Raw genomic sequence first — 24,178 nt, 5'->3', positions numbered from 1 at the left:
TTTTGACCTCACAAAGAGCAGTTTATGTCAACTCGGTTTTTGGTCACTGGTAGTTAAATGTTCATAATTAAAATACTGAATTTATCTTCAAAATCTCAACAGACCTACTTCAGGTTTGAGGTTTCAGGGTAACATGAAAGTAAAAGATTATGAAGACAGAGCTCAGACACATTTTATTTGTACTTTTCAGCATTGGTGCATGCTTATTATTTAGAGCATGAACTACAAACCTTCTCATGTGGGATTGTTATTCTGTGGGATTTCTACAGGCCTCCCAGAGTTGGATGAAGAGCTGTTTTCCAGTGCTTTCCAGACGCTGCTCACGAATGGTTTCCAAGTGTTTGCAATGTTGAACATCTCAATTGTGAGAGATTATTCTTGTATATTTTTGTTCCGTGATAAATGTTTTTTAGCACAGAGAAAATACCACAGGGATGCTATCCAGCCTTGATTCAGCTCTCAGCAGAGGGAAAAATGAGATCTCGGGCCCAAGAAGGTGGAATAAAAAAAGAAACATCCATAAAACCCTGGAAATATTATATTGACAGTCTGATTGCTTGATCATTATATCAAGGTAGTCCAATTATACCAAGGTAATTTCACCTTGGGGACAAAAAAGTATAGTCACAGCACATGACCTTTCATTCAACAACTTAGTTTAGTTATAATTCAACTGCTGGGGACAGAATAGAAAAAAGCTAACCTTTATTCTGGCAGTGACACAACCTTGACCAGTGGAATGAGAGCCCTACGGTGCATAATGGGTGCCAGAGAATCCACTTCTAGACATCCCATAAATGTGTGAATGCTCCAGCTATTAGCAATTGCTGTGTTTGTGGTCAAGGATTAATAAGCAGAACCAAGATCTTAAATATCCACTAGGGCTGCGTCTGATTTGTTTAATAAAGAAAGTGAAAAAGAGATAATTGGGGCGAAAAAGAGTATTAAATTAGAGTTGATTAGGTTAAGAGCCTGTTGAGTAAATGTTGCAGAACATTCCACTGGGCAGACAGACACATACAGTAAACAGTGGGCTGTAATTTATATTGTTCAAATCCCTCCTGATTCTGAAGAGGGTAAAAAAACTGATTCATTTCTTATTTGTTTATTCACACATCCATTTTTGACATTTTGTGTTTTTTCAGACATCAGATTGTTTCTCATAAATTCCTCAGAACAACTGTACAGTATATAAAATTAGCACAACACTATACACAGGAGGACCAACGCAGGACAGGACAGGAGGAGAGGAGGCTGTTACTGAAATGCTCAAATGCTATGAAAGAACTAGACCAGTGAGAGCGAACTGCAAAATTACACTGACTGGATACACGGTCCAGGGATCGAGTGGGAGGAGGTGAACAGAGCATCAACAAAATTTGAAGAAAAATCAACCAAATAAAATAGAATTTACATAATGACTGTGTAAATATTCTGTTATAGCTCATAACGTGGAAGAGATGGAGTGATGCTGTAGTAACAATGTAAAACGGAATAACTGTCTTGTGTTTTGTGCTGCAGTAACCAGAGCAGTAATCCTCAAGCTCTCCTGTCCATCCTGAACATAGTTACAAAATCATCTTTAGCACCAATGAAGAGCAAATGATATCATATTAACAGCAACATAATCTGGTCAAATTAAATCAAACATAGGAACAAAAAAGACAATCCCCCAAGCAGGACAGAAAAAGTGAAAACAGTGTATGTCAGCAAGTATAAAATGCACGACGTGTGAAATGTCTCTATGTATGAAGATCTGCAGTGAAAAGCGAAGAACATTTAAATCAGCATGCTTTTAATTCTTGCCCTGAACCAGCCCCAGCCTACAGTAGTTGCTGAGGTATGTCACAGCAAGCAGTTAAAAGGATGTTAGTCTGACATATGCAGCACTGTAGTGCAGACTGTGGATCCAAAAAGCTTATTATCAAGCCCACAGAGGAACGCAGTCCAATAAAGTCAGCAACCTTATTCATTCAAGTAAGTGTTGGGTTCAATAACTATGTGGCTATGCCTGTTGAATACTAATCAAGGTAAATGACTAAACTCTAGTTGAAGGGCAAAAAGGACAATTTATCAGTCCCGCATGTAGGAAATTAATTATGGCGCTAGTGTGGAATTAATATGCCAGACAGAATCCCAACTGCTACGCAATTGTCATTAGGGTGAAATCTGAGCATGCAAATGAGCATCTCTGAGAAATATTAGGCAGCAACAACTGCAGCCGTGTTCTGGAAAGGCATAACCACAGCACAGAATGACATGACGGGTCCTTTCTCCCATCACAGCGATCTGCTGCGTTTAGTGGTTTTGTCGAGTGGCACGGTCCTTATAAATCTAAAAGATTAGTTATTAGCTAATGAGCATTTGGAAAAACACAATGTAACGCATTTAATTGGAATATTTCCCTTTCGTAAATATTCATTGTTCCCACTGTTGCATGTCCTCTTTTGTCCTCGCCATTCTTCTTATTGTTGTAAAGCCAGACAACCTATTTCATTGGTCGGGGAAGAGTCTTAAATTACAAACCACAACCCAGCCATACGTACATGAACAAGATATAATAAATATTGCTCTGGGGAAGTGGTACAGTAGAAATTCAGTTTATTCAACTGAAAAGTTTTTCTGTGGGTCTTTAGTTACTCGTCGTTGCTAACCAGTGAAGCATACTCGTCCAACTTGGAATCCAAACTTTTGGTTGCTGTTGCCAAAGTCGATCGGAGCCACATCTATTATAGGAAGAATCTCCGCTGAGGGGGAGTCGATCTCGAGAACAGTCCTTTCTTGACCTTTGCGGAACTAAAACGAAGAAAGCGGAGCCGTTATTAGGATTAGTTTGGCTGAACTGACCCGAGTGACTCTTTCATCTCTGGCTTAAATCCTTATTAAAGTCTGTGATTTGATGACTATCCAGTTATTGAATTAAGTACCAACTGTCAAGAGTAACACTTGATAAACTCATGACTTTCACTAAGGCTAATCCCTGTTTGTCCTAGCACTGACCTGGCATCCGTCATGCACTGCATTGACAAAGGGGTTTTTGGCTTGTGTCAGCTCCTCATCATTGCTGCCCCGGAAGCGGAGGGCGTGCTGGTAGGAGCGGGAGGTGCTGTCGAACCAACCAGCGGAGTTCTGGCAGGTGTAGGTGAAGCTCTGCTTGGCTGTGGCACTCAGTAGTTTCAGGAAGGTCAGCTGAACTACATGTACAGGATTCCCATCCTTGTCTATGTAGGAGAACTGGACAACATGGGCATACGCATAGGTATTGATGTGCAACACACAAGAAAAAGATCCTAAACTCACAATTAAGATTTAAAAACCTAAAAATGCATGTCCTCGTTGTCTTTCTATCACTAGCACTAACAGAGAACTTCAGTGAGTCACTCTGATGGCTAAATCAAATCTGCACTTGCACAAACATTCATATAAAGTCATAGAACGTACAACATAAACATTTAAATGAGTGAACACAAGCACACCACAAATCACACCTGTCGAGTATTGTTCAGACATTCTGAGTAATGATAAGACGGGACAAGATGTTTTTACCTGCTTGCCTTTCCTGTATTGGCTGTACCAGCTTCCTGGCTTCTCTTTGTTCCAGGCTGCTAATTTCACCTACACCCAGGGAATGGTGGGTTAAATTCTCAGGAGATGTAAGTAGCGATTAATGTAGCATGAGGTACAGTAATATGATGAGGTCAGCTGTGTAAAGTCTGACAGCAAGAGATTGCATACTTACCATCTCAATCCTCTTGTCAGGGTCAAGACAGGTCTCTCCATCAGCTGTGAAGTTACAGTAGACCTTGATGGAGTCTCTGTTACAGCCCTGGTTAGGATCCAACCAGTAGTCTCCTACAAGGTAAAACAGTTTCTTAATAAAAAGTTTGTAACATGTCAATGTATTTTATTTATTCCTAGACTTTTTATTTGTCAGATAAACCTTTTAAACAGGTGAAATAGGCATCTGTGATGAAGACTAACCATCTTTGTAGTGAGGCTGAACCATCATCAGCTCTTTGCAGGTCCGGGCAGGGCTCTCGAAGGTTCCCAGCGGCCTCCTCATCTGCTCTACCTCTGTTTTCATAGACGAGAGGGTAGCAAAGACTTCCTCCATTCCCTCTGGTTCCTCTAAGGCCTGATCCCCCTGCAGGAACTCATCCGCTTCCAGATCCACACCCCCCTCCCTGAATTGGGATGCACTTTCCGCCCGACTGGAGTGCCTTCGCTTCTTTCGTCCCCCCTCCCTGATAGGCAGGGGTTCCACTATTGTTGCAGGGGGTCCCTAGACGTACAGGAACATGTGGGTCAATGAAGAGAATGAATCCACACATCATAAAGCTGGCGCCAAAAAATCGACGATGTGCATCATTGGAGTTACTCACGGGGGCTCCTGGGGGACCAGCAGGACCTGGATCTCCTCTGGCACCAACAGAACCCTGGAGAAAAGAAGAGCACAAAGCTAGTCATTGTTGCATCCTCAGTTGTTATGAGGTCCCACCTTGTGCTTTTCTTACACCTCTTGCTAAACACCAGCTTCATTCAAGCACACATGGTTGCCGTTTTATAGGATTATCCAACTGTGTGCATCAGTACTCTGTGGTCAAAGCCTTGGCACTCAAGACACACTATAGTGGTTTTCACAGCATCACACATAGTCCAGAACCAAATCCTATTAGAAGGGCCAATGGAGAATAATCATACACAAGGCAAGCATGGCTGTAGAGCTGCTTTTTAGTTTGGAAGATATGATAAACACAGTGGAGCGTTATCATTCGAAAGCCAGGCAACACACTTTCCTCTCTTCCCCAGCATATGTTCTCAGCAGCTGCTGAGCAAAGCTGAGGTGTGAATACACGGGATGGCAATATAGAAAAGGACAGATTATTGGACTCACACTGTCTCCCTTTGTTCCCTTCTCACCAGCTGCACCCTGACAAAGAAGAGGAGGAACACGTAAGAAATGGTCAGTGAATAAAGAATAATATCTACTAAAACTTGCATAACAAAAAGAAGTATGTTATATATAATGTTTTACTAGTAAATACAAACATGGTTTCACATTGTTTTTGGCTTACAATTATAAAGAGACTTGGTTAATCAAAAAGAGTCAAGCTGCAATGATGTTTCGGTACTTACTGACAGTCCAGGTGGCCCTGGTGGGCCAGTGGGACCGAGTGGACCGGCCACACCCTAATAAGCACAAACATGTAAAGTAATGTTACTAAAATGTTCTTTATAAAGTATATTAATGTAAATGATTCATCACACTGTGGCAAGCATGTGTACTGTACCTCATCTCCTTTAGTCCCTTGTGCACCTTGGGGTCCTGGAAGTCCTCTGTCTCCCTTCTCACCAAAATCTCCTGGGGGGCCAATAAGACCAATCAACCCACCGTGACCCTGTGGACCGAGGTAGTTCATCAGCATTGTTTTCCAAAGATGTGTGGGGGCCAGAGTTAACTCTTCTGTAAGGCCTTTACACTCACTTTATCTCCCTTCACTCCAGGGTCTCCTTTTAGTCCTGGAAGTCCTGGTGGTCCCTGTTAACAATATTAAATTTGTTAGCTCAGCATGCCATTGCTGTAAATGTTATATATCACATTATTTGGGTGAAATGGGTTATAAATTCCTGTTTAATAATGCCTCAAATGTTCCTATTATTATGAGGAATATTTAGGGCTTACTTACTATTGGTCCTGGTGGTCCAGTTTGTCCTGGTGGCCCATTTAGCCCTTGTTCTCCCTGTAAACACATGATTTACAGTAGAGATTACAGTGTAGCTTGTGAAAACAAAAAATGTTCAACATCATATGTAAGATAATCATCATGACCATCTGAATCTGTATTGTAACATTTTAGTATTGGGTACTGACTGCAGGTCCTGGGATGCCTCGAAAACCTTCTGGGCCAGATCTCCCTGGTTGTCCTTGTGGTCCAACTGGACCTGTCTTCCCCACTTGGCCAAGGTTTCCCATTATCCCCTACAGAAGACAATTAGTGAGCCAAACAGAAAGGAGGCAAAAAAAAAAAAAAGAAGAGATAGAAGAGATGAGATGAGAGAGATGAGAAGATAATATATATATATAGTATATATAGAGATATATATATTATATATATATATATATATATAGATATATATATATATATATATATATATATATTATAATTATATATATTTATATCTAGATATATATATATATATTATATATATATATATATAATAATAATAATAATAATAATATGTATATATGTATATAGATATATACATATATACATATGTATATAGATATATATAGATATATACATATGTATATAGATGGTTGGTTAGAAGGCAACAGTGTCCAGTCCTTACCTTGGCTCCCTTCATCCCTTGTTTTCCTTCTTTTCCTGCAGCACCTACATGACCCTGAGATAGACAATAGTCATATTTGGTTAGATAATGAGAGCTATTAACCTAAATACTACAGTATAAACGTATAAACCAATGCATGCTATAAACATGGATTTATACAGTATTCTAAACTCACTCGTCGTCCAGGTGGTCCTGTAGGTCCTGGCTCTCCCGAGGCTCCTGGAGGCCCCTACAAATAAATATCCACAAGTTAAAAAAGAAGCATCCTTTGTCCAATCACATGGGACAGAGTATAAATCTAAACTCTTGCAATAAATAGATAAAATGAGACTGTCACAGAAAATGAAGACAATGAAAAAAGACATAAAATTTTAGGTTTGCCAGGTTTGCAGTAAATTAAAGAAAAATGACTGCTTACTGCTTTGCCAGCTTCTCCATTATCTCCTTTAGGCCCTGGTACACCATCCACTCCCTGGATGAAGAGATGTCATGAATAGCTAAAAATAAATTACTAACAGTACATAATAAAATCAACCAAAACAAAAATACTCACATTGACGCCAGCTTCCCCCGAAGGTCCTGAATCTCCAGGGAATCCAATAGGGCCCTATGGGCAAATTTAGTGTGTTATCACCTTGTAATGAAACAAAACATACAGACAGTGAATTGCTGATTAGAAAAGATGGACACTCACAATAATGCCTTTGGGTCCATCTTCTCCTGGAGCTCCTCTGCTTCCAGGAGGCCCAGCAGCCCCTGGAGGCCCAGTATCACCCTTCTCTCCCACATCACCTTTAGCACCCTGGGATAGAAAAAGATGACAGTCCCTAAAAGGTCCAAAGACAGTGTAAAGAGTGGGTAAGGTAAAGTGGGAGTGAAGTGGGCAACTTACGACAAGACCAGGCTCACCAACCGGCCCAGGGTCTCCTGCTTCTCCATCTTCACCCTGGAAGTGAAAAAATATTTTGTATCTTTTGAACTTGTTACACATGTTACACATGCACAAGATCCTACATAAACCACAACCATTTAAGAATGCTGACCTTCTCCCCAACAACTCCAGGCTGCCCAACTCCACCAGAAGTTCCAGGTGGACCCTGTCGCAAGGGGAGAGAAAACAGAAACATCATAAAACAAGTATAGCAAGTATAGAGTATTCATTTAATTTTTGGAGATTAGGTTCTGGGTGCAGTGTTTGTTTTCCCTTTGTTTGTCAGCAGCTGTACTCACAGAGTGCTGAAACTGGAGCAAAATTATCACAACACACACAAAAAGTGTCAGGTTTGCTGTGTGGATAGTGTCTGTGTCACGCAGTAGGGTGGATTCTGCTTCTCCACTCTCAATCAGTTTGTTTGTTTTGCTTTCCGCATGTGTGCGCGCACGCTAACATGCATGCCAGTGCGTTTTGGGTCTCTGGATGAACCCAGTAAAAGCACGTCTACGGTAGAGTGCACAAACACGAGTGCTGAGTACAGCCACACAGAAGCACTGAATTCCTGCTGTGAACTACTTTTCCTCACATGCCTTCCCAACCCATTTCACTGTCTTTCACTATTTTGTACCAATCCATTTATGGATCTCATCGCCGCTGCTGCTCTGCTGTATATCCATGTTTCCTGTGATGAAGCACTAGCGTGGCTCATGCAGCTTTCTGCATCTCACTGCTAAATAATTTACAAATATGGGAGGTTTTAGAAAGACGACCATTACTCGAGGTAAATATAACTGCCTCTCAGGGATGATGGTCTAATACATCTTAATGATTAATAGAGCAGTAAATATAACTCTCTATCTCGGATTATATCTTAATACCATTTAATAATTAAGTGTTTCAAAAGTAGTGCAGGGTCTGTGGCAGGATTTGTTTTATTGAAAGATGAGACGAGGCTAAAAAAGGAGAGAAGTACTGTATAATCTGGTGTGTTTGTAATAAATGGTTACTCAGGTTGCAAAAGACAACCATTAATTTGTGTTCAATTTTTTTATGACTTACTTTGTTTTACTTTGTTTATGAAGCTAATGGCATTACAATAAAAATAGTTAACAGAAACCCACTATTGACACATACTGTAATGTGTCTAAATGCACTGTGAAAGAAATATATTTCATTTACCTATTCTCCTTTTACTTTCTGTGTTTGTGTATGTACTGTAAACAGCATAGGATGTTTTCTTCACATCCACAAAATCAAATTTGTGATTAACAGAAGAAATAAAATGATTATCTTGCACTCTACCTCTCCACCAATTGGTCCTGGAGGGCCTCTTGGACCATGCTGTCCTGGTGGTCCCTGTGGGAGGAGCAATAAAGTGTTTTCATTATTACCTCAGCGCAAACAGTAAAGATATGTTGCATTAATATAACACATAGAGAAATAGAAAGTGAATGTCTGCTAGGGAGTGGCTAGTACCTCCTAAATTAGATGAGAGCAAGAAACCTGCCCAGAGTGAATTGCTTATGCATTGGTTCCAGTATCTGTGATCATTATCGCTGAGACATGATGAAGACGTCCATACAGGCCATTACCCTTAATATGAGACAAGCTCAGAGTATTTGTCTCCTTTTTCTCTTTCCTACCTCCCCCCCTCCTATAATAAGAAACATCTACTCTGTGATGTGCAAGACCATCTTTTCTCAACCACAGCGAGGGCAGTGTGATTTGATTCTTCTGTGCAGCTCAAGAGAGCGACTGGCAATTAATCCTAGCTGTGCTCAGCTTCAGTTTCAGTTGAGTAGATCTTGAGCTGTGCTTTGAATCACTCTGAAGTCTTGGAGAGAGTCTTGTGCTGTAAAGACACTGCCCAGAGAGCGACTGTGTGGGACCGGAGGAAACACATACCCTCGTGGAGGAGATATACTTGAGCATTAGAGGGGAGAGTTCTGTGATCCGCAACGCTCACACATGAGTGCAACCTCCCCGCTGAGTCCTCAGCATCTTTCTCCCGTCTCTCTGTCTTTTGTTTTGGTTCCATTTTGATGCATTCGCGTCCTAATCTTGCTGTGGAGAAGAGCGGCTATAGAGAATCTTGCGTGTGTGTTCATGGTTCACAGCGTTGTGAGATGACTGTCACAAAGGAGGATGCTCATTAGCCAGCCAAGGCTGGGGCTAATCTGATTAGCAGCTGTCACAGCGTCTTCCTGCTCACAATCAGCGCTCCGCCTCCTCCCTCCAGACCTCTGCTCCCCTACCTCCTTTCTGTCAGTTTCCCTTTTTCTCTGAGTGTCTTTCCTTTTTTTACACTCAGAACCACTCTACCACTATCTACATTGTTATTCATCCTCAGCCTTGAAGATTCACCACGTACAGTATAGCACTGATGAGTTGTGGGTTTTATAAGATGAAAAATTTCACAGGTGATCACGTTCATCTGTGGAGATGCATAACCAATGACAACAGAAGTAATGATATGGGGGAGTTTCTTTTTTAACACGGTAATAAAGTTAATGAGTCATCATGAAGTTTACTACTAAAGATAGCTATTTAACAACACTAATGTGGGATGTTCATTACTTCCACCAAAAAAGTGTTAGCACTGCTCACTTGTTAAATGTCATGCTGCATTTAGTTAAGGTTTATCATTTACAAGGGTTCTGATCAGTCAATACGAACATTTACATTAGTTACATTTGTGAATAATGAATGAATAATTTGTGTATTTATCATATCATATTTCATAAGTCATAAGTCAAACTGTGCTTTGAACAATGTCTATACTTACTGTATGCGTATACGAATAGCTTAGTGTATAAGAAGTCAACGCTTTAAGTGTCATCAAGTTTTTTACAATCATCATGATTATAATATGTTATAATGTGTTATTCATATGTTAATGAAGCTTAGAGAGAGAGTAGAAAAGATACAGTACAATGATTCGTTCTAATGGCATCTGCCTAATAGATTATAAATAGTTTTCCATCAGTCGGGTCTCCTGGTTTACTCTGCAAATCAATGTAACAGCTGTTTGTTGACCAGGAGCTAAACAATATTTAGACAAATCATGTAGCAGAGCAAACAGAGCCCAGCTCTAGTTCACTGCCTGGAGATTGAGGGTGGTAAACATTAATGATTATCGGCTGTTGGAAAGGTTGGTTCATGGGTTTGACACAAAGCAGCAGAATCAGCATAGCTGGCACTAATAAACTGAATGGGTGGCACTAAATTAAGTTTAATGAGCTGTGGAGGGCTGTCCATGTACCAGCTGAAGTTCATGGGCTGCCGATGCCTTGAACCCATGCAATACTGGTATTATATTAGATTAGAGGGGTTCAAACAGAATCTTAAAAAAAGCTGCACTTTATTTTTATTTACATTTGTACAATGTTCAGGTGCGTTCTGTACCTCTGTACCTCTGTGTGGTTAGTATGTTCTCCCCGTGTCTGTGTGGGTTCCGGCTTCCTCCCACGGTCCAAAGACAAGCGATTAGGTTAATTGGCTATTCCCCATTGCCCATAGGTGTGAGTGTGTGTGTGAATGGTTGTTTGTCTCTGTGTGGTCCTGCATAGACTGGTGATCAGGGTGTACCCCACCTCTCACCCTCAGCAAGCTGTGATATGCTCCAGCCCCCTGCGACCCCAAACGGGAAAAGTGGTAGAAAATGGATGGATGGATGAACGAAACATTGTTACACCCGCACCTAAATCTGCTATTTTGCAGCTTGATCTATTCAGGAATACATTTATATCTATAGTAAGCTCATTAGTCTTCCTCTAATGGGGTCAGCATTATGTTGAAGATGCTGTACATTACCACACTCTCCTGATTTGTAGTGCATTGCACTGTCCTCTATTTTACTAACTCAGCTTGCACTTCATCTATTTTTTTCATTTGTAGCTATACATGAAGAAATATGGACACTATAAATGCAAACCAGCAAGTGCGTGTTACATAAGTAAAATTACAGTATGTGCAGTACTAACCATTGTTCCAACATGCCCACTTTCTCCTTTTTCCCCCGATGGTCCTGGCATTCCCTAAAAATGCAGATATGGTGAATGATCATTAACTGAAAACAAATATAAATCAATCTAGACATGAATTTCAATTACATTTAACTAAAAAAACAATAAGTGGTGAGGGAGTTAGATATAATCAGTCTTGAACAAATAATAATTACTTGTAGCCCAGAAGGTCCAGATGCCCCCTTAAAGCCTCTGGGTCCTTCGTCTCCTTTCACACCATTCATTCCCTGCTGCCCACGAGGACCTGGCTCACCATCTGCACCCTGAAACAAACACAGGGTTAGCACAGAAACAAAATTTATGTAATGTACTCAATTTTTATAAGTTGCACGCTGGGATATTACAACATACTAGTGGTCCGGGCTGTCCAACAGGTCCCTGACTTCCAGTGGGTCCTGGTGGTCCCTGAAAAGCCAGCAAGACATGATGAAAAATATTTGCTGATTGCACCTGGCAACTTGTGCTTGTGTCTTGTGCTGTTGGGACAAACAAATACTCACAGCTTCTCCTTTGTCTCCTTTGCTTCCTTTCTGTCCTGGTCCTCCTGTCTCCCCCTGTAGAAAAAAACCCCAAACAACGTGGAACAAAAATCACATGGACGTGCAGCGCTAAATGCTAACTATTCAATACCTTGTCTCCATCTTCTCCTGGAGGCCCAGGAGGTCCTGCAGCCCCTGGCAGTCCCACAGGCCCCTGTTCCCCATCATGCCCAGCTGGCCCAAAAAACCCCTTCTCTCCCTGGGCAACAGGTGGGAAAGATATGTGACTCTTCAACTGTATGATTAAGAAAAATATTTTTCCTTCGCACTAACCAAACAGTTAAACCTCTAAAATGATTAGTCTTTATAAAGGAGTTATCAAAAATAATAATACTTGAAAACTTTACCTAGTTGCCTACTAAATGCATAGTACTGTACACGTTATTATAATATAGCAGTTTAACCCTCTTTTCTCAATGTCGTGCTAATAATGACAAATTCCAAACTGAGAACACATGTTGTTTATCACTCCTTGGTGGGAGGTGATGGTACAGTATGTGTTATTATACACTGTGGTCTGAAAAACAAAGTAAGCAATGTTCCAAATCTTACTGGCTCGCCTTTCTCTCCCATCGGCCCAGCAGGACCTACGCCACCAGCTCGTCCAGGCTGTCCAATAGCACCAGCCGGCCCTGCAGGGCCCCTCTCCCCAGTGGCACCCTGAAAATAAAAGCAGAGAGAGAGGTGAGTATATCACATGATTGACTCTTTCATTTTATGTGTGGGTCACAGTCACTGATCACCATGGAAACACACTCTTGGTTTTTACGTCCTAGAACTCTGTGTGACAAAAAGGCTTAACAGACATCAAGGGATGGGGAGAATTTTAACAAAATCAGACTTACAGTAGTTCCCGCAATGCCAGGTAGGCCCTCTCCTCCTTTTAGACCTGCAGGACCCTGGAGAAAACAGGCATAATCAGCTAAGCATCAACTGCATTACTGTACAGTAATTTATAACTGTGTTGGCTCAGTTTCCAATTTCACAAGTTTTAATAAGCAAAACTTAAGCATATCATGCTTTTACGTCTAATAAAAACAATTTTGTAATTACTTATAGAACTAATCACACCATATTTCACGAATATATACAAAACTGAATAAAAGGTTGTGGGATGTATCAAATGATGTGTTACCATTCCACCAGGGGTCCCTCTGCTGCCTCTGAAGCCTTGAAGTCCAGTGGGGCCACTTTTTCCTGGGGCCCCTGGAGGACCTGGGTCTCCCTAAAATATACATGTGATTAGATATGAGGCAAATAGTCAGCAGACGGCAGACCTTTATGTAGTCATTAATCACAGCAGCCAGCGGTTCACATCAAGAAAGAACATTGGTCTTTTATGAACTATTATACAGTCAACACCACAAGGTTTTCTCTGTTATTTATTAGCAAATTAGGGGACAGAATGAGTCTCAGGAGATAATATATTCAGGCAGTGCTAAGAGAGTCCTTGAGCCTTATCTAGTATAACAGTAATAAGGTGATGCTGGTAAGTGATTATGGTTCTGACATTATGATGAAAATCTTTCACCTTGGCACCCTCTTTTCCAGCAGCTCCTGGCAAACCATGCTCTCCAGGTGGTCCTGGCGAACCTGGGTGTCCTCTATCACCGGTTGGTCCTGTTTCACCAGATTTTCCCTGAAAGCAAACACATTATACAACAACACCACAGTCAATATAAGACAGTGTATAAAATTAACAGGATCTTTTTTCAGAAACAGCTGGTCCTTTTTACCTGGGGTCCTACAACACCTGGGGGGCCGGGTGGGCCATTCTTGCCTTGAAAGCCCTAAAAAATAGGACAAATGAATCTGGTGACCTTCAGTAAACAGACACAATATAAAGCATACATAACCATGCTGTCATTTGATGACTGTAGGCATGGCAGTGGGCATTTTGCTACATATCAACTGGCAGTTTGACTGGATCCTCTGTAAAACAGTGCTGAAGGTTGAGTTTTTGACACAATCATTGTATTGGCTCTCAACTTTCTGAGCAATCTATAACTACTATGTGCTGATCGCTCCAGCATAACGTTGATTTCTAACAGTGCACTTACAATACTTATGCATGATAGAATATACCAACATATATGCCAGAAAAAATTTAACTTTGATAAGATTACAGTATAGGGTACTCACTGGCTCTCCTCTCTGGCCTGGGTGACCTGGTAATCCATCTTTTCCTGGTGGACCCTGAGAAAGGCAAAAGTGAAATAAAGGTACAGTAGATAACCAAAACCAGAATGAATTGTGGGATGTGGTAAATATTATTAATATAATATTAACAAATATAGTGAACATTAGCTCACTTACATTAGGCCCTTTAGATCCTGTTTCACCATTTCTTCCTTGTGCCCCTTGGGGGCCCTAGAAAATGATTTAAAGGTGTTGATCCTTCGTCTTAGTTAGGCACTGCATGTAAAATTAATATTTAGTTGTCAAGTGATTACCTGTTCTCCAGGGGACCCTGGAGGACCATCGTGTCCTGCGGAACCCTAACATTTAAACAAGGCAGAGGACAAATACAGTTATTGTTCAAAAACACAAGCCACTTGAATGGTTTTAGCATCCTGCTTGCCAGCAACAAATCTTTAACTTTCCCACGATGGTCTTTCAGGGTGAGAGAGCAAACTAAAGCTAAACAGAAGCTTTTCGTTCCACCAGATGGTCTATCATCTAGAAGTCAACGGCAACAAGCGGTTCCAGCTCGACTGGTGCATTCATCCATACTTTATGAGATATCCAGGTGTGTGTTTGTGTCCTGAATGTGTAACTTTATGTAGGTCTCTGTTTATGTCAGTTATGTCCGTGTGTTGGTCTAAATGTACCTTGTCTCCAGGCTTTCCAGTGGGCCCCTTTGCTCCTCTGCCACCTCGAGCTCCCTATTGTAAAACAAGCAAAAGTTTAACTTGCACATATATAACTCTGTTGCTGGTGGAAGATAAAGTCAGCTGAAATGTGATGTAAGCTGTGGTAAACAGATGGTAGTCCAACATTTAATGGATCAGTGCAGCTGTACTCACATTAGAACCTCTTTGGCCCCCAGGCCCTGGCTGACCAGCTGGACCCTGCATAGAAGTAAACAGTTATTTATTACCCTGTCATTTCACATTAACATCTGCATAGAAAACTGTACTTGTTATAAATAAGTCTGAATGTGATTCTAAAACTTCTCCACAGTCCTTACCCTTCGTCCTTTTTCTCCTGTGAGCCCAGCTACGCCAGGGAAGCCAAGTGATCCCTGCAGACACACATAGGGCTAAATAATACTCAGCAATCTATTTATCACACATCACCCCCAGCGCCTCATTAATGTGTAATTAACTACTGTATCAAATTAAAGCAAATCTAATCCATGAGCCCAACACAGACTTCAATACACCATTCATCAACATGTAATGAATTGATGTCATCAGAGAACTATTAATAAAAGAGTCATTTGTCATCCTTTATTTTTAAGCAGACAGGAAACAGTCCAGTCGCAGACACCCATCCCACTCATTGAAGCTCCGATAAAGGAACCAGAGGACGCATTAACTGATTGTAATTGCCAGTCAATGGTAAATCACCTTAGGACCCTGCCTTCCTGGGTATCCAGGCAATCCAGGCACGCCAAGTTTACCCTGCAGAAGAGCAGGAGAATAAGAAGGAAATTATTATTGACATGCAGATGACATTGAATGACATCCTTAATGGATGTCTTCATGGTTTAGACATAGGTTTTAAACAAATGCAACACGTGGGCATATAAATAACAATATGTGGCTTATTTTAATGATTTTGGTGAAACTTTATATAATATTTCACCTTCTCGCCAGCTATCCCAGGTTGGCCTGCATCTCCTAAGGGTCCTGATTGGCCCTTCGGCCCTTCTGGCCCATCCTCTCCTCGAGCACCTGTAACTCCGTTATCGCCCTACACACAAGAATAAAAGTAGCAGTGAAGTGAGAGACATATCTTCCGTAGATTAATAACTGAGAGAAAATTAGATGACACTCTCACCCTGTCTCCTTTGATGCCCATGTCACCTTTGGACCCAGGAAAACCATCTTCTCCCTGTCATTCATTGACAAGATATGTTAATAATGCTCTTTAGGCTCTAAATAATAAATGGCATTTGTTTCCAATTTGTCAAGTGTCCTTGCTCTTAAATTACAACCCAGAGTTCAACATCAAGCACTTGAGCAGTAGCAATGTCTCACCTTCTCTCCTTTGCTTCCTTTTAGACCCCTGACACCATCTGCTCCCTGTGAAGTGGGAAAACACTTATTACATTTAATATAACAAGAAATAACATCACTGACAAGCCTACAACAAAAATAGCACTCTGTGTTTGAAGCGAATACCTTCATCCTAAAATCTCTGAAATGATTTATAAGTGTGTATTGATTTTCTCTTCGCCTCACTTTGCGCTGTTATTGTCATCTCATCCTACTAACCGCCACCTAGGCGTTCTGTAAAGACGCTGAAGCAAACGACCAGCTGGAGCGCCGGTCATATCAAAGTGACAAAAACAAATATCAAGGAGAATGTCATGACAGCATCACTTTTTATTCCTCACTCTTAGAGGCAAACTCATTCAAAATGGACTGCCCGGCTTTTACGCGCACCGCTTTGCTCTGACATTTTTCCTCTCTATCAAATGTTCCTCGCTCTGTTGTTAGCAGTCCCATGGGGAACGAAGGTGCTTTCCCTCCCCCGCCACCTGTCACCGGTCAGTCATGGACTCGAACAGCTTGTCCGTCACAGGCAGGTACACACAGAATGAAGTGTGCAAGGCAATAAATATCTCTGTGGACATTACACCTGAGATCATGATGCATTTATGTCTCACCTTGACTCCACGGGTCCCTGGGTACCCAACTGGTCCCTGAGCACCTGGCAAACCCTACATAAGAAGAAAAAAAAAGTAGAACAGTATTTTTCAATTTTTATATGTAGCAAAAATGAATTTCTGTGACTGTACAGCACCGTCAGCGCATCACTATTCTTTACAGTCACACGAAAGAAAGAAAAAAGGTGATGTTGATAACTTCATGCTGCTGACTCTAATGAATTAATACTCTTGTTCTAGAAAGATAATGACACGGAAGGAAACCAATAATTATAATAATTAGTCTCCTATTGTAACATAATGTCAATGAGTGCACAGTTATTTTGCAAGAAAAATCATGCTGTTGCATTTTGAAGAGCTTGGTGACACTGCAGCAGAAAAGCCTCATGAGCGGTTACCCACTTGGATGCCTTTCTCTCCTGGGGGGCCTTCTCTTCCCGGATGTCCCTGAAGCAGGAAAACAGGAATCAGAACGACTGAGCACTACTTTAACTACATCATTAGTAGTGATTGAATCTTCACCCTTGATTAAAACTTCAAAATGCAACCAACCAATGGAAAATGAAAACCCCAGCCGCACTGACAATATCAGAAGGCTTAACAGAACACTACAAAGGTCACTACTTCCGCTCAGCCAGGGTGCAATTGCTGTTAAAAATATATTGGTTCAATACATTGTTTCCCAGGCCAACCGAGAGACATAGTCCCTCCAGTGTGTCCTGGGTCTTCGCTGGGGCCTCCTACCGGTGGGACATGCCCGGAACACCTCCCCAGGGAAATGTCCAGGAGGCATCCAACAGATGCCCGAGCCGCCTCAGCTGGCTCCTCTTGATACATATACATATGTATTCATTTTTCTCTGTGTACTTACAGGAGGCCCATCAATGCCTGGCAGTCCCTGCAATCCTTGTTTCCCCTGGGGACCCTGTATAGGACAGACACAGGTATGAACACTGGAACAGAGCTTTTGATAACGTATAGTAAAATACCAGCAGCAACATTTACCACAGAACTGCTTTTTTATCTAATATTTTGTATTTGCAGCATTACTAGATTCACTTTTAATTCTTCTTATCAGTCTAGTTTTGTGACGTGCATCTGTCAAGGCCAGTGTATTGATTTTCTGTACAGGCTTGTCTTGTCTGAATGGCAGCCAGAAGTGGCTGGTTTGTTCTGCCCCCCCAGGGTTTGCGATGACAGGGATCAAAAGGTCACAGCTTTATGTCTGAAATTAAGTGAGAGACATGCTACCTACCTTCTCTCCTGGCAGTCCGATGGGACCCTGAGGACCAAGCAAACCCTGACGCAGAGCAAAGCATCAATCAGGTTAAGTCTTACAAGTCTTGGAGTACAGTATAACAACTGTGAGTTGTTTAGCAGTGAATTTGAAAAATGAAAATGTTGTGTCTCAGTAACATTTAAAAAAGTCAGCTTTGAATTTTTAATCCATTTGTGTCATACGTTTGAATTGTAAAGCAACATTATACCCTGTGCCTAAATCCATCGACATTTACAATATACGGGAGAGCAAATGGGTTCATGTAGCTGCTCACCTGTGGTCCTGGGTTTCCCTGTTGACCAGGAGGCCCTATTTCTCCAGATGGGCCCTAATGACAAAAACACAGCAATGGAGGTCACACCTGTACATATGTGTGCTCATCTTCATCTTATCCTCAGATTAATGGTTAACAGGTTCCCTACGAAACCAAACTGTACTATAGTTTTTATCCACTGACTAGAGTGTATTAGGCAGTAATGCAGATCAGATCAGAATTGAATTAAATAGATGAAAAGTAGCAAGACTGACCGGGTTACCCTTTGACCCTTGTACTCCATCAGTTCCACTAATACCCTGCACACATACAAAGCAATAGAAAATCCTAAACAAAATGTTAATGTTGATAGGAAAAAATAGGCAGTTGAGCAGCTGTGGTCTTAATAGACACGGGCATATTGATAACTCTATGCACTTGGGGACATTTATAGAGTTAACGCCACTGAGTGGCTTTGATTTTGTAATCAAGGCAGTGTTGACTTACCTGATGGCCGGGTGGACCAGGTGTCCCTCTTGGCCCGACAAGACCCCTAGGACCCTGGAGACAAAACACAGCAAATAGCCTAACTGCATTCATGATGAGGCAGAGTGAGTGTGGAATACTAAATCACACATCAGCACTAAAGAGAGTGGGCGAAAAACAGGAAGAGACACAATATATTTTAGAGGGTGTGTGCATGTGCATCTGGTTTCTTATGTGACACCGCGGAGAGCGTGCGTGAACGTGTTTGTGTGCTCTTGTTTTTGTCAGCCTCCCTCTTTGTACGCTGGCCAAGCCACCTGTTCCAAAGCCACATCTGTGATCTCCTGGGAAGTGATTGATATGGAAATATAATCATTCAGGCCAGGATTTTATCTCTTTCCTCTCCCAGTCTCTGCCTTTTCTCCTTCCTCCTTCCATCCCTCTTATCTTGTTCGCTACCGAACAGATTTCTGTCTGGCGTTCTTTCTTTCACGGCCTCACGTTTCCCACCATTCCCTCTCTCTCATCAAAACAGCCAGGCCCTCTCCTCTCCAGCTTCTTTGTGCTTTAACACAGCTTTCCTAACATGTCTTATGGCACTATTTCTTTCTGCACCAGGTGATGTATTTGGAAGGACAGTAGCCCGCTGAGCCCCAGCCTCGCCTACTGAGAGAAAGATATAGTGTGAGTCACAACCAATCATGCAGTGTGCTTCACAGAGGTACGCAAAAGAAAAGACAGTTCTTCAGCAGTTTTCTTAGGAGCTTAATGATCATTTCTCAATGACCCAAAGTCACTTCGCAGCAAACGTCTCAAAAACACTATATGAACACTATGAATACACCAGCGTACTTTGTGTTCTTGCAGGCTTTCAGTGACCTTTTCTGTATAATTTTAGGATGAGTAATTTGTCAGTATTGCATTAATATGATTTGACGGCCCTACTGTTTCATGGACCTTGTGTATTGTAAAATACTGTGCATGCACAGTATGAGCATTGGAGTTTTTATTTATATGTTTTGAAGCTTTATTTGAAACTTCTGCTAAAGCCTAAACCTGACCATCTCCTATCACACCATCAGAAGGCTTCATGAAAGCACTTGTGAATCTCTGTGAAACATAAAAAGCTTTGATGGACGGGTGACCTGCCCAACGACAGCTGGGAAAGGCTCAGATAAAGCGGATCAAATGATAGAAGGACAAAATGGTGATTTGTGCAGTTTTACCTGATTAAAAGAAGCAATAAACATTTAAATTTAGACTTGCTGTATGTTATAAGCATGTGGCTTCTTACAGGTTCGCCTGGTTGCCCTCTTGGCCCCAGAGGTCCATCAGGTCCCTGAAACAATGAACAAAAGAAACCCATTCAACACTAACCTCAGGTGGGGATGCATTTATGTCTCCAAAGATATAACGTGTAAAAACAGCACATTAAAGAAAAGAACAGCCTGGCAGATCAGGCTCAAATAGCTTTGAGAAAAGACTAATACGTTCTGTCTTAGACTTCACCACCTGCCTGCGTAGAGTGATACTATTATGACAAAGCTTATATCTTTCATATTGTCTGTTCTATGTAATACACTGAATAGCCTCCATGTTTTGAACACAGTCCAAAATAGCTGAAATAAAGGTTCAGGAGTTTATGTCTTCATTTCAGTAGAACTTTCCCTTTATCCCTGTGTGATGGAAACATAAGCTGGCTTTGTTTGCTGTTAAATACATTTTGGAAAGTACTACGCACTAACCTTGTCTCCTGGCTCTCCAGCCGGCCCTAGAGGACCAGGCCTTCCTCTGTCCCCCTACAAGAGAAAAGCATTAGCTACATGCTTGAAGATAGACCATCCAGCAGATGCTTTTTAGTATACACTGCCTCCACAGAAATCACAACAATCATCATGATTATAATATGCAAATAAACATCTGCCATATGCGAAGTAAGTCATTTGTGCATGCAGTGTTAGTGCGTTAATTTTTAAAATACTAAATAAATATGGTGACAATGACAAGTTACCAAGATTAACTCACTTTGTGTCCCTTGTTTCCTGGGAGACCTGGCAGACCGTCAAAGCCCCTGTCCCCCTGAGAAGTAATAGAGAAGCAAGTGCATTAAAATCTGAAACACACACACACACACACACACACACACACACACACACACACACACACACACACACACACATGCACAGTAATGTGTAAACATTAGCTGAATTGTGCTGAATATTTCCTCTGGCAGAGCTTCCCATCTGCTCTGCGTGTCCGCGTCCAGGAGAGAGAGTTTTTAGCTTTAGGTCAGCTAAAATGCTGCTTTGACTGATAAAGACAATGCTGTTCTGTCAGACTCTGCATCAGGGGATCCTTATTTATTTACAGTACAAAGCTCTTTCTGAAGCCATTACGTGTTGAGTTGCTCTATTGTTACTGTGTAGTAAGCAGTAGGCGGCTGGATGCCTAAAGGCTTACACTTCCAATCTCATGTTGACTCATACCTACTGTATATCAGTAGTGCTTTAATGATGTCAGATTCTCACCAGTTATATTGATACAAAACTTACCTTAGAGCCGGTTTCACCTGGAGCTCCGCGACCTCCGTCCACTCCTGCACGTCCCTACAAGCACATATATATCGATGTAAACTTGTTTGTCTTTGCTGTATATTATATAAAGTGCTTGTTAATGTCCATCCCACCCTCTTTCCAGGTTTTCCATTTATTCCAGGAGGACCTGGCAACCCTCGTGGTCCCTATATGACGTAGGATAAGGCAAATAGAAATGAAAGGGTGAAGAAACGAAAATCAATATGGTTAAAATTGATGGAATGAGGATAATGATAATAGAGGTTTGAAGCAATATTAAATGTTTGGCCTTACAGAAGGGCCACTGTCTCCTCTGTCTCCTTTCAACCCACTGGGACCAGGAAGACCCTGTAATATAAAATTGATAAAATATGACACAGAAACAAAAGAAATACAATTGTTTTTTTTCTAAATAAGGACAGGTTGTACCTGCAATGTAAACAATGCGAGCATGCATAATAGTTACTGCAGGTTAATGTGGAAATGACAGGGTGGAGCTTGTGCGTGGTCAGTTAGAGTTAAAGGTTGAGGTCAAAGGTTGCAGGAGCCCATGGGCCTTTATACACGTTTCATCAAGGTCAGAGGAATCTCTTACCACTGGGCCCGGTCGTCCTGTAAGACCCAACGGGCCTGGAGGTCCCTTCAGTGACAGCTGTAAGAAGAAGCCAACTGGTTTGTTTAGGTTCGCAGCACAAGGCCATGAGGTAAGTTTGGCTTTTAATGTGCAGTGGCCTTCACATAGTCTCATGAAAATGTTGACTATGACTATGAAACAAAGGTTTCTTTGAAGTTTACCTTGGCTTGCTCCAGGATGGCTTGTGCCTGCGCCTGCTGGGGGGACACCACTGGTCCTTTCTGGGAATCACCTCCATATTGGAACTGGTAAAGGATGAGTCAGTTCAGTTCCTACTGCAGGACTCCCCATGTAAATGAAGTTCAATCACACAGCCCCCCCTTGTGGCCAGGCCACTACACCACACTGGAAAAAAGGTTTGGCGTGAGTGCGTGGCCGTGCTTTAGGGTGCTTTAGGGTCTTACAGGCAGCATCAACAGTGTTCCCGGAGGACCTGGAATCCCATCAGCCCCAGCGAGTCCAGGACGTCCCTGGGGACCCTGAAAAGAGAAGACAGGTCAGGGCTGATTTATCCGTGTGTGTGTGTGTGTGTGTGTGTGTGTGTGTGTGTGTGTGTGTGTGTGTGTGTGTGTGTGTGTGTGTGTGTGTGTGTGGTGTCTGTGTGGTGTCTGTGTGTGTGGTGTGTGTGTGTGACGTATTCTAATCTGTACAAAATCAACCTTTGCTCTGTTACTTAAGGGCACTTAAGCACATGTGCTGCCCTATCTCTGGTTTACACACCCTAACATTTCATTTTAATAAGAGTCTTTGAAACGCATTGCGTGATAATGATTGTAGTAATCACTTCATTATTGAGATATTAAGAAATTGTTTCCACTACATAACACATTGAACTGTTTTTCTGTCGTTTAATAACTGACACATGTTTATAGGTAAAATTTTGACACTTGTTGAAAAGCAGCATAAATAAGTTTCATTGACTTATACCTCATTGTACTTACGTAGTTAAAAACATATATTCATTATTATTTATGATTCCATTATGTGCAATAGAAACCAGTTAAGCACTGGTTCACAACTTATATCCATGTGTATGTAATGTACAATATATGCAGATTACCCTCAATCTACAGTACACATACATACTGTACAGTATAAACTGGGATAAATGTAAGGGTTGGTGTTAGTTCGAGTTTGAGTAGATGTCCAGGGGAGTGACTTCAATAACTATACAAAGGAAAATGTCTCTGTGTGTTCCACTGTGATGAAATATGGACAGTTATATTTATTCCCACACACAAATACAAAACATAGAATTTAGGTCAAAGATGTGTGAGTCAGAGTTTGTCCCTGAAGTCCAGCAAGTTCAGTCCAGGAGACCAGCACTTTCATTGACTTGTAGCTGAGGTCGCAGCCGAACCCAAGGCTTCAGTCCCTTATGTCAATTCAACTAATGAGGTCAGAAATCGCACTCACCACTTCACCAGGATCCCCCCTCGGTCCTGGAGGTCCAGTTGGTCCAGCTGGGCCAGGAAGCCCCTGTGAAGGAAGCATTCGCTGCATGCTTAGTTCTTGATCAAATGATATTTTTTTTGGTCTATGCAAGATTCAAATACACAAAACGCATGAGATGATTAACTAACTCTCTTTATGGTGGTTAGACCAGCCTCAACATCTCTATATTACATTGGATATTCTTTATTTAACCTTTATTTTTTATTTGTTTTACTTCCAGGCAGCATGACTCTAGTTTTAGATTATGGTTCATTTTGTGAAAATACGGAGAAAAAAAACTTGGAGTTTTTGATTTCTCTGGGTATTGACCTACCTCTGGACCTCGTGCACCTGGGGGTCCTTGCACTAATGTGCCCTGGAAACAGCAGAAGTGTAATGGAATGTGCATTAGGATAGTATCGGGTCATTACCATGGTCAAAAGTAAAGGTAAAGATCGCTCACTGGTTCGATAACAGCTCGCTCTCCTTTCTGGCCTTTCTCTGCTCTGAAACTAGCCTGAGGAGGAGAAACACGCGAGTAGATGGGGATTGTTAGAAATCACTCGACGCAGGCAATTTAAGACATGACCCACTTGATGACTGAGCTCTGAGATTTACCTCTCCGTTCCACGTCTCCGCTCGATCGCGCTCTGCAAAGTCAAAGGCATCCTCGTATATTTCATACTCCTCGTACTCTGAGTCTGTGTCGTTCTTGTGATCTTCATATTCGAAAATCTGTCAAGGAATGAGAACGCTATTAGTGACAGGTGTAGTGAACATCAAAATAGTCTTGCTGTGATTCTGCGCTGAGGTGAAGACACATCTTGTATTTG

General features: G+C 41.6%; 1 protein-coding gene across 2 annotated transcripts in view; it reads right to left on the bottom strand.

Annotated features, from left to right (window-relative positions):
• Nucleotides 1-1,089: 1,089 nt before the first annotated feature.
• Nucleotides 1,090-24,178, bottom strand: part of col5a3a (collagen, type V, alpha 3a) — a 40,857-nt gene continuing 17,768 nt past the window's right edge. For both annotated transcript variants that reach the window (XM_029159180.3, XM_029159182.3), the window contains 60 exons: nt 23,964-24,080; nt 23,809-23,862; nt 23,680-23,721; nt 23,328-23,390; nt 22,316-22,390; nt 22,073-22,156; nt 21,873-21,929; nt 21,572-21,625; nt 21,391-21,444; nt 21,257-21,310; nt 20,730-20,783; nt 20,450-20,503; nt 19,999-20,043; nt 18,726-18,779; nt 18,494-18,538; nt 18,240-18,293; nt 17,942-17,986; nt 17,558-17,611; nt 17,089-17,133; nt 16,687-16,740; nt 16,055-16,099; nt 15,855-15,908; nt 15,660-15,767; nt 15,422-15,475; nt 15,040-15,093; nt 14,876-14,920; nt 14,681-14,734; nt 14,303-14,347; nt 14,166-14,219; nt 13,992-14,045; nt 13,586-13,639; nt 13,381-13,488; nt 12,985-13,074; nt 12,695-12,748; nt 12,402-12,509; nt 11,941-12,048; nt 11,811-11,864; nt 11,662-11,715; nt 11,466-11,573; nt 11,269-11,322; nt 8,588-8,641; nt 7,395-7,448; nt 7,244-7,297; nt 7,046-7,153; nt 6,905-6,958; nt 6,770-6,823; nt 6,527-6,580; nt 6,352-6,405; nt 5,873-5,980; nt 5,688-5,741; nt 5,486-5,539; nt 5,292-5,399; nt 5,137-5,190; nt 4,895-4,930; nt 4,383-4,436; nt 3,982-4,282; nt 3,740-3,852; nt 3,547-3,615; nt 3,001-3,234; nt 1,090-2,796 (listed from right to left, as the gene is read on the bottom strand). In XM_029159180.3, coding sequence (XP_029015013.1) covers nt 2,650-2,796; nt 3,001-3,234; nt 3,547-3,615; nt 3,740-3,852; nt 3,982-4,282; nt 4,383-4,436; nt 4,895-4,930; nt 5,137-5,190; nt 5,292-5,399; nt 5,486-5,539; nt 5,688-5,741; nt 5,873-5,980; nt 6,352-6,405; nt 6,527-6,580; nt 6,770-6,823; nt 6,905-6,958; nt 7,046-7,153; nt 7,244-7,297; nt 7,395-7,448; nt 8,588-8,641; nt 11,269-11,322; nt 11,466-11,573; nt 11,662-11,715; nt 11,811-11,864; nt 11,941-12,048; nt 12,402-12,509; nt 12,695-12,748; nt 12,985-13,074; nt 13,381-13,488; nt 13,586-13,639; nt 13,992-14,045; nt 14,166-14,219; nt 14,303-14,347; nt 14,681-14,734; nt 14,876-14,920; nt 15,040-15,093; nt 15,422-15,475; nt 15,660-15,767; nt 15,855-15,908; nt 16,055-16,099; nt 16,687-16,740; nt 17,089-17,133; nt 17,558-17,611; nt 17,942-17,986; nt 18,240-18,293; nt 18,494-18,538; nt 18,726-18,779; nt 19,999-20,043; nt 20,450-20,503; nt 20,730-20,783; nt 21,257-21,310; nt 21,391-21,444; nt 21,572-21,625; nt 21,873-21,929; nt 22,073-22,156; nt 22,316-22,390; nt 23,328-23,390; nt 23,680-23,721; nt 23,809-23,862; nt 23,964-24,080 — 4,335 coding nt within the window. In that variant the 3' untranslated portion in view covers nt 1,090-2,649. The remainder of the gene's footprint in view (nt 2,797-3,000; nt 3,235-3,546; nt 3,616-3,739; nt 3,853-3,981; nt 4,283-4,382; nt 4,437-4,894; nt 4,931-5,136; nt 5,191-5,291; nt 5,400-5,485; nt 5,540-5,687; nt 5,742-5,872; nt 5,981-6,351; nt 6,406-6,526; nt 6,581-6,769; nt 6,824-6,904; nt 6,959-7,045; nt 7,154-7,243; nt 7,298-7,394; nt 7,449-8,587; nt 8,642-11,268; nt 11,323-11,465; nt 11,574-11,661; nt 11,716-11,810; nt 11,865-11,940; nt 12,049-12,401; nt 12,510-12,694; nt 12,749-12,984; nt 13,075-13,380; nt 13,489-13,585; nt 13,640-13,991; nt 14,046-14,165; nt 14,220-14,302; nt 14,348-14,680; nt 14,735-14,875; nt 14,921-15,039; nt 15,094-15,421; nt 15,476-15,659; nt 15,768-15,854; nt 15,909-16,054; nt 16,100-16,686; nt 16,741-17,088; nt 17,134-17,557; nt 17,612-17,941; nt 17,987-18,239; nt 18,294-18,493; nt 18,539-18,725; nt 18,780-19,998; nt 20,044-20,449; nt 20,504-20,729; nt 20,784-21,256; nt 21,311-21,390; nt 21,445-21,571; nt 21,626-21,872; nt 21,930-22,072; nt 22,157-22,315; nt 22,391-23,327; nt 23,391-23,679; nt 23,722-23,808; nt 23,863-23,963; nt 24,081-24,178) is intronic.

Source organism: Betta splendens, chromosome 8, assembly GCF_900634795.4.
Source record: "Betta splendens chromosome 8, fBetSpl5.4, whole genome shotgun sequence".
Lineage (NCBI taxonomy): Eukaryota > Metazoa > Chordata > Actinopteri > Anabantiformes > Osphronemidae > Betta > Betta splendens.
The sequence above is the reverse complement of the archived record's forward strand: the minus strand, read 5'-3'. Positions and strand labels throughout refer to the sequence as shown.